Below are 7,643 nucleotides of genomic sequence, written 5' to 3'. Positions count from 1 at the left end.
AATGGTGTTGCTTCTGGAGGTCGAGGGGACAAAAGGAAGTTAGGGAGGGGGAGACCCCTTCAGATGACAGCCCCAGCAGCAGGCACTGCTTCTGTCCCCCAGACGGAGAGAAATCCCTTGTCCCTTGCCTCGGTGTGGGGGTGACACAGAGGACCCGGGGTCAAGACCCTGCCCGTGGTGGTGGGGGCTGAGGATGGTTGGAATTGGGGGATGTGCCCCGCTGCCTTTCTTCAGGGTCTGTTCCCACCTGCAGGGGGACTCTGACAAGCCATGTGGCTCCCAGATGGCATGGGGACAGGCCACCGTGCAGGGTCCGAGGTTATCAGCCTGTGCCCGAGGTGCCTGTGGAGAGGCTCCCGTGCCACAGTGAGACGCTGACAACCACCGCCAGGAGGGTCCAGGAGATGTCAGGCACAGCCGAGCCGCCCCAGGATGTATCAGACACAGATGAGCTGCCTACTGAGGCCCTACCAGTTCTGCCCAGCATGGTGCCATCCCCAGAGACTGGGAAGGATCCCTCTGGGATAAAGCTGCCTCCCTGGCTTGGAAAGTGGGGGACTCGCCCCGAGAAGGAGTCCACCACCGCAGTGCTGGGGCTGCCCCCCACCCCACCCATGCCTGCAGAGAAGCCCAGCGAGCTGCATGAGCCACGACTGGCAGAAGGAGGTAACTCCATAAGGGAGAATGCCCATCAAAGCTGGCCCCGTCGTGTCCCACATGCTGATCTTGTGAAGCTCCCTGCTCCTGGGCAGACCCCTCTCTTTAAATAGCCACCCGGATGACCTTCAGCCCAGCGGGATAGATAAGGGATGAAACTCAATAGCACAAAAGGCACAGGCAGGCATGTGGGGAGTAACAGTAAGGCAAGAAAAGAGCTGGGATCTCGCTGCTGGGGAGCAGGAGCTGTGTATCGTGGCCCATCACAGTGGTGTGGGGATGCCTGCTTGGGCAAGCCATGCTGGGGGGCACCTGATGGGCCAAGCTGTGCCACAGCCTGGGGACTCATTGGGTTGTTCAAGTGCTGTAAGAGTGCTTGCCCAGGGGCAGTCTGTGCACCCAGATGCTTGGGACAGCCATACAAGGCTGGCTGACCTCCACCAGGCAGGTCAGCCTTGCCCAAGCTGTGTCCCTGCTCTGGCTTTGCCAGGTTTCTGGCCAGAAAGACCATAACCCCTCTTTGCAGGTTATGCCTCTGGGGCTATCAAAAGCCTAAAAGCCAGGAGCAGGTATGGGGCAGTGCAGCTTGGCTCCTGCCCCCTTCCACAGCCCCCACTGTCCATCCCCAGACACTTGTGGACCCCCTGGACTCTCGGAAGGATTTGGGCTGTGAGGACTTCCAGCGTGGCTGCCATGGACTACCGATCCACCAGTTCCTGTCCTCACTCACTGACAGCTCTGCCCCAAAGTACTGCCCACCTACCAGGGTCCTGCTGCTGGGGCAAGGTGAGGCTGAACCCCCCCAAGCCACGTGCACCCCGGAAAGGCAGCAGGGGAATCTTAGCTGTGAGGCTGATGGCACCTTCCCCTCTGCAGGGCAGCGGAAGGCCACACTGGCATCCATGCTCTATGAGAAATACAGGCAAGCCTGCATCCCTGCGTGATGACCACCCCAGAGAAGGGGACCTGGGGGGGCAAGGATCCCAGAGCTGAGGGGTGTGGGGTCTGCTCTGACTGCAGTAAGGAGACGGAGGAGGAAATCCATCCCCGCCCGAGGCGCATGGAACCTGTCTCCACCACGCACCAGGACTTCCGTGCCATGGGCTTCCAGTCCACACCCCAGCCCATCACTCAGGTACAGGCAGTAGACATCCCCCCCCTCAGCTTGCAGCAGCCTCCAGGGAGGCCACGAGGCTCCCGTGTCCTGCCGAGCATGCCATCCCCCCACCCACATTTTGCTTCCACTGCAGCCTCACAACTACTTAACGGAGCAGCCAACCAGCTTCTGGCTGGAGCAAGCCCGTGGACAGCCGGTAAGCCCCCCACCACCCTGCCCTGCCAGCACCCTGGGGGTCTCAGCTGCTGACAGAGACCTCTCCAATTCTCTCCTCTCCAGGGTGTCCCCAGCCTCTTCGGCAGAAACATTCCCTTCAAGAAGAATGCAGCCTTCTCCACTCCCATTACCATGTACCTAGGGCATCCTGAGCCTTTCAACCTCTCTGACCCCTCTGTCCCCCTGAGCAGCCAGCTCCAGCCCCACAAGCAATAAAAAACAAGGGGACACAGGTGGTCCCAGCATCCTTGCCCACCCCAAGGCCATCCTCAAGCTGGATGTTTGGAGAGGGAGCACTGTGTCCCTGGGATCTCAAATCCCATGGGACCATGAAGCAAAATGGGAAACGTTTCAGCCCCATTGCAATTTCCTGTTGACCCAAAATACGTGGCAGCCCAAAGACTTCCTCCTTGGGCATGGAGGGAAAGCCCCTGGCACAGCCCCATCCCCTGGGACACGTCCCCTCCCAGCGCACGCAGCGGGTGACAGCAGCCGCTGTTCCAGTCCCCAGGCACAGGTGTGTTCCAGTAAGAGGCGGCAGCGGGGCGGCCAGAGCATGAGCTCAGAGGAACGCACTGCAGCCCTCACGCCAAAGCAAACCCCGCCACGGCAGCCCTGCCTTCCCAGCACCGCCCAAGCCCTCACCAGCCGCTGCTGCGACCGCCCGGCACTGGCTCCCCAGGCCCACACCGCGGCCCTGTGCCGCAGACAGACCCCCGGGATACGATCTCTTCGGATGTTTCAGGCAGCTGTCCCCAGCCCAGGCTGAGTTCCATACTGCGGTCCCCCCTGGCCTCCCTCCCCACTTGGCATGCTGGGGCAGAGCGAGGTAGAGGTCATGGGACAGACGGATCTGGGGAAATTTGTATTTCAACAAAATAGTTGCAGCGAGTCCTATATTTACACCTGGAGGAAGGGTGGGTATTTACATGACCCGGTGGGGTTATATACAGGAGAGGGGGAGACTGGGGAGGGGGGGAGCTGCGGCATTGAAGCCTGACCTGGCCAAGGAGTCAGTCTTGGCAGGAATCCCCATTTCCCCCCACCCCAGGGAGGGGTTGACATGAGCACAACTTCTGCTGGGGTCCAGGTACTGAAAAGAGACGGCAAAGTGCCCTGTGGGGCAGCCAGGCCCCGGAGAAGCTCAGAGCCAGCTGAGCCACAGGGGAGAGGGCAGGGGTGGCAGACCTCAGAGGGTGGGGGGGATACAAGGTCCCTCAGGCTGGATCAGGGCTGGTTACCCCACTCCAGCAGAGGCTGTGGGAAAGGTGGGCTTTGCTGGTGCTGATGGAGGAGGGCAGACGGTGCTGTGGCCGCTGCCCCACCTTGCCCAGGCCCTGCTGAAGCAGGGGGGCTGCAGAGGCGGTGGTGGATGCAGTGATGGGAGGGGGGTGCCGGTGCATCCTGGGGCACCGGAAAACACTGGTGGCTTCATTGAGCTGGGGGCTCTGCCACAGCCACTGGGCTCAGATGACTTAAGGGTCTTTCCTCTCGCCCAGCAGCCAGTATGTCCGCATCTTTCCCTTGCCCTGGAGGCAGAGGTGAGCAGTTTAGACCCTGCCTTCCCCTGGAACTGCTTCTTGGGTGTCATCCCCTGCATTGAGGGCAACAAGGGGTCCCAGCCCCAACCCACCTCCCCATCACATTCCCCTGTGGTAGGAAGGGCTGGTACCCCACTGGCGTCCCTGTGCCCTCACCTTCATCTCTACATCCCCACGCAGCTCCAGCTCAAAGCAGCCAAACTCATCCAGGACTTCTTTGGTGGCAGATGAGACATGGATCTTCAGTACTGGGGAGCACAGAGGGGCAAGAGAGACACGGCTGGGTGCCGTGGGAGCAGGACACACCCTGTGGCTCTGGACCCCAGCTGCCAGCCCCATGGCTTACCCTGGCCATTGGATTCCATGCGGGACGCAGTGTTCACCGTGTCCCCGAAGAGGCAGTACCGCGGCATCTTCAGACCCACCACTCCGGCGCACACAGGACCTGCAGGCACAGACGTGCTCAGGGATGCTGCAGGGTGGGTGGCTGGGTGGGCGAGCACCCTCCAGCTGGGTGGCACGGGGGCTCACCGGTGTGTATGCCGATGCGCAGGTGGAGCTGGTCGTTGGGACGGTGACGGATCTTGAAGGTTTTGACAGCCTCAAGCAGGGCCAGGGCCATGCGGACAATCTCACGGGCATGCAGCTTCCCATTGCGCACTGGCAGCCCCGAGACCACCATGTAGGCATCCCCAATGGTCTCCACCTGTGGGGGCAGGGGGAGCAGGTCCAACCTGGGTTCCTTGCTGCCTGCCTCACTTTGGGGGGCTGTGCTTGCTCACCACCGCACTCACCTTGTAGACATCAAAATTGTCGATGATGGCATCAAAGCAAGTGTAGAGATCATTCAGCAGCATCACGACCTGGATGGAACAAGGGTGTGTGGGCGGCTGGGAGTGGGTATGTTCCCCCAACTCCAGGGATGGGACTGGCAGGGTGTGAGACCCCCACCACAGAGGCGCTGCCCCCCAAGCCCTGCTCTCACCTGCATGGGAGTGCTCTCTGCCGAGAGGGCAGTGAAGCCCACTATGTCACTGAAGTAGATGGTGACACTGTCGAAAGCCTCAGCCCGCACTGTCTCTCCACGCTTCAGCTGCTCTGCCACAGAGCTGGCAAGGATGGTGGTGAGCCATCACCACTAAACCCCCTGTTCCCCCTGCAACCCTTGCCCCACACCAGCATGGGAAGGGACCCCATGCTTGCATGGCAGTGGGTGCATGCTGAACCCATGCCAACCCCCAGCCCCACACCCGCCCCCCCTCTCCCCCTCTCACTGGGGCAGAATCTGGTAGAGGAGGTTCTCTGCCTTGCGCTTTTCCTCCAGGTAGGCCTGTGTCCTCTCTTCCACCAGCTTCTCCAGGTTGTTGGCATACTGCTCCATGCGTGACAGCAGGTTGTCCAGGATGCTGGTGCTTCCCTCCCTGCCGGGGTGCAGTCAGCTGGCACTGCAGGAAGAGGTGCCCCCCAACCACCACCACCATGGCTGTCCCCACTCCCACCCAGGGCCACTGTCACTGCACACCAACCACCCACTTGTTGAATCTACGGATGAAGATCTTGATCTGACTGAAGTCAGGGCGCTCGGCCGGCTCCTGCGCCCAGCAGCGTTCCATCAGCACTGCCAGCTCCTCAGTGTGCACTCCAATGTCAATGGACGGGCGGAAGAAGGGCTTCTGGCTGTTACGCACCTTCTGCACAATCTCTGCCGAGGCGTGGCCAACAGTGAGCACCAGATCTCCATGGTGGGGCAAGACCTCCACACACGTCCCCCCACCCTCACCTTTGGGGCTCAAGTCCATGCCCTCGATGTAGAAGGGGCCGTTGCGCAGAGCGACCTCCTGCACGATGATGCCGAAGCTGTAGACATCAGCTTTCTGCATGCCTGGGGTGGGCAGGTGCCCCTTCTGCAGCAGCTCTGGGGCTGTCCATAGCTTCTCTGGTGGGACAAAGCAATGGAGAAGTGAGACAAGGCCACCCCATCCCCCTGGTCCCCCCAGGCAGGCACTCACTGGCATACAGTGCATGCGTGTCCTCGTTGTCGCTGGGCGAGCGGAAGCTGGCCAGGCCGTAGTCGGTGATCTTCAGCACAAAGCGACTGTCCACCACGCAGTTGGATGACTTGAGGCTGCCGTGATGACCAATGATGCTGTTGTGCAGGAAGGCCATTCCCTGGGACAGATGGATGCAGTGAAGCTCGTATCTCTCAGGCACCTCCCCCAGCCCCTCGCACCCCTCAGCTGGGTACCTTGACAATGTCATTGATGAGGGAGTAGCGAAACATCCAGTCCAGGTTGATGCTCTCGTTCTCCAGGACATCCTGAGGTAGCACATTGAGTGGACCCCACCAAGCACCCAGGGCATGGTGACAGTAGCCTCACCAAGTGCCCAACTGTGGGGGTCTGCAGCACCCACCCCCACCCCTCCACTGGCCTCTGACACCCGCTTGGACAGCTCAGCTGTGAGCCTTGTAGGGAGGGCTCAGGTGGCCACCAGCAGCCACAGCCCTGTCCACAATGCCCAGCCCAACTGGGTCACCAGGAATGTCTAAGTGTCACCCGCAGTGTCCCCAAGCCCTGCTACCTGCAAGCTGCCTCGTGGGCAGTACTCAGTGATGATGCAGATGTTGGGGGGGTCGATGCACGCCCCGATGAAGCGAGTCAAGTGGTTGAACTGGATGTCCCGCATCTGCAGGTGCAAGCGGACCCAAGACAGTCTTGAGGTCAAAGGGGATGAACTACTGCTCCTACTACCCTCCCACACTCCCAGGACCAGTTCCTGCACCCCCAAGCAGGCTGCCCACCCCAGCCCAGACCCCAAACCTACATGTTTTAGCTCGAAGAGCACCTGCCGTGTCAACTCGATGCGCTTCTTGTTGATGTGCTTAATGGCCACAACGTTGCCCTGGGGTGTTTGGGAAGGGGAAAAGGTCAATGCCCACTGGGTAAATTTGCAAAGGGGAGGAAAGTGCCAACATCCTGCAGGATGGGGGTGCAGCCAAGGGGGAGCACAACAGAGCTGGGGCATTTCAGGGGGAGGGCTCAGCTCCCTGCCTGCTGCACTGACCTTGAAGTGGCCGGTGTTGGCGAAGATCTGGTACTTGCCATGGGTGGTCATCAGGGAGCCATAGCTGGAGCCACGCTGTGGGAAGGAGGGGAATAGAGACAGGAACCCTCGGGTGGAGGGGTGGCCTGCGGCAATGTAGCAGGGCGGGGACATCCAAGAATGTGTGGGGGATGGTGCAGGATGGGCTCTAAAGGGTCAGGATAAGCTCTGTATGCTCTGTAGCAAAGGCAAAGACTCTGGGATGGGGCATGGTGCACTGCATGGAGTGTAGGACATGGATAAGGTACGTCTGTGTAGGTAATGGAGGGCAACACAGGGGCTTGATGAAGTATGGTGCTGCATCGGGGATTGGGGGCTGTGTAGAGGATGGATCTATAGTGGCTCTGCAGGGGATGGAAAGTCATGCCAGGGATGAATGGAGTGTGTCTCCACTGGGGATGGAGAACTCTGTAAGGATCAAGAGCTGTGCTAAGGAGAGATGCAGGGGGGCTGTGGCTCTGTAGGAAACAGAGGGCTGTTACATGGGAGGTAATCATGTGGGTGTCGTGCAGGGAGGGAAGGCAGCACAGGGGCAGGGTGGTGCCCCAGGGATGGCTCCTCTCACCAGGGACAAGGTGAGCCGGCTGCCCGCTGCCTTGTGGTACCGCTCAGGACTTCCAAACTGCAGCTCATCCCAGCGGATCCTCCAGAGCATGCTGGCAAGCTCCTTCTCCAGCATCAGCTTCCTGGGGGACACAGAGGGGTCAGGCCCCCATCTGCCCTGCCCTGCCTGTCCCCTCACCAGACAGAGGTTCCCCCAGTCCTGACTGACCTGAAGATGAGGAAGCTGGAGATACCAAACATGACAAAGGTGAGGCCAGTGCCCAAAGCCACGATGGCCAGCATGGAGAGGGGAGCTGCAGACAGGAGAGGATGTCAGGGTGGTCCAACTGGCTATGATGGCCAGGCTGAAATGCACTCATAGGGAAGGGTTCTTGGGTCCAAGTGATGTAGGGACCCAGGACACCCACTTTTTTCACAGGAGGGGTCATCCACATCAAAGACACCGT

The 7,643-nt window shown here is 60.4% G+C and overlaps 2 protein-coding genes across 2 annotated transcripts in view; one reads left to right on the top strand and one right to left on the bottom strand.

The window, feature by feature from the left end:
- Window positions 1-578: 578 nt before the first annotated feature.
- Window positions 579-2,251, top strand: SPAG8 (sperm associated antigen 8). Its single transcript, XM_017727503.1, has 6 exons — window positions 579-666; window positions 1,287-1,443; window positions 1,534-1,579; window positions 1,678-1,792; window positions 1,908-1,970; window positions 2,054-2,251. The coding sequence occupies exons 1-6, from the start codon at window positions 643-645 to the stop codon at window positions 2,204-2,206; spliced, it is 558 nt and encodes a 185-aa protein (XP_017582992.1). The 5' UTR covers window positions 579-642; the 3' UTR covers window positions 2,207-2,251.
- Window positions 2,252-2,842: 591 nt separating this feature from the next.
- The window catches only part of NPR2 (natriuretic peptide receptor 2), a 6,329-nt gene continuing 1,528 nt past the window's right edge, over window positions 2,843-7,643 (bottom strand). The window contains exons 5-21 of the mRNA XM_017727596.1: window positions 7,605-7,641; window positions 7,406-7,490; window positions 7,199-7,319; window positions 6,595-6,669; window positions 6,355-6,432; window positions 6,112-6,216; window positions 5,777-5,848; window positions 5,541-5,700; window positions 5,312-5,467; window positions 5,065-5,233; window positions 4,806-4,952; window positions 4,517-4,640; window positions 4,326-4,394; window positions 4,063-4,237; window positions 3,878-3,976; window positions 3,688-3,779; window positions 2,843-3,519 (exon numbers count right to left, since the gene is read on the bottom strand). Of these exons, the coding sequence (XP_017583085.1) occupies window positions 3,466-3,519; window positions 3,688-3,779; window positions 3,878-3,976; window positions 4,063-4,237; window positions 4,326-4,394; window positions 4,517-4,640; window positions 4,806-4,952; window positions 5,065-5,233; window positions 5,312-5,467; window positions 5,541-5,700; window positions 5,777-5,848; window positions 6,112-6,216; window positions 6,355-6,432; window positions 6,595-6,669; window positions 7,199-7,319; window positions 7,406-7,490; window positions 7,605-7,641 (1,818 nt within the window). The 3' untranslated portion in view covers window positions 2,843-3,465. The remainder of the gene's footprint in view (window positions 3,520-3,687; window positions 3,780-3,877; window positions 3,977-4,062; window positions 4,238-4,325; window positions 4,395-4,516; window positions 4,641-4,805; window positions 4,953-5,064; window positions 5,234-5,311; window positions 5,468-5,540; window positions 5,701-5,776; window positions 5,849-6,111; window positions 6,217-6,354; window positions 6,433-6,594; window positions 6,670-7,198; window positions 7,320-7,405; window positions 7,491-7,604; window positions 7,642-7,643) is intronic.

Source organism: Corvus brachyrhynchos, unplaced genomic scaffold (genome assembly GCF_000691975.1).
Source record: "Corvus brachyrhynchos isolate BGI_N302 unplaced genomic scaffold, ASM69197v1 scaffold140, whole genome shotgun sequence".
Classification (NCBI taxonomy): Eukaryota; Metazoa; Chordata; class Aves; order Passeriformes; family Corvidae; genus Corvus; species Corvus brachyrhynchos.
The sequence above is the reverse complement of the archived record's forward strand: the minus strand, read 5'-3'. Positions and strand labels throughout refer to the sequence as shown.

What these genes read in the sequence shown, in the direction of transcription:
- SPAG8 (XM_017727503.1), top strand. Translation starts at nt 643, where the DNA reads ATGAGCCACGACTGGCAGAAGGAG. An exon ending in GGTCCTGCTGCTGGGGCAAG is followed by an intron (nt 1,444 to 1,533) that starts GTGAGGCTGAAC and finishes TCCCCTCTGCAG; the next exon opens with GGCAGCGGAAGGCCACACTG. An exon ending in AGCAAGCCCGTGGACAGCCG is followed by an intron (nt 1,971 to 2,053) that starts GTAAGCCCCCCA and finishes TCTCCTCTCCAG; the next exon opens with GGTGTCCCCAGCCTCTTCGG.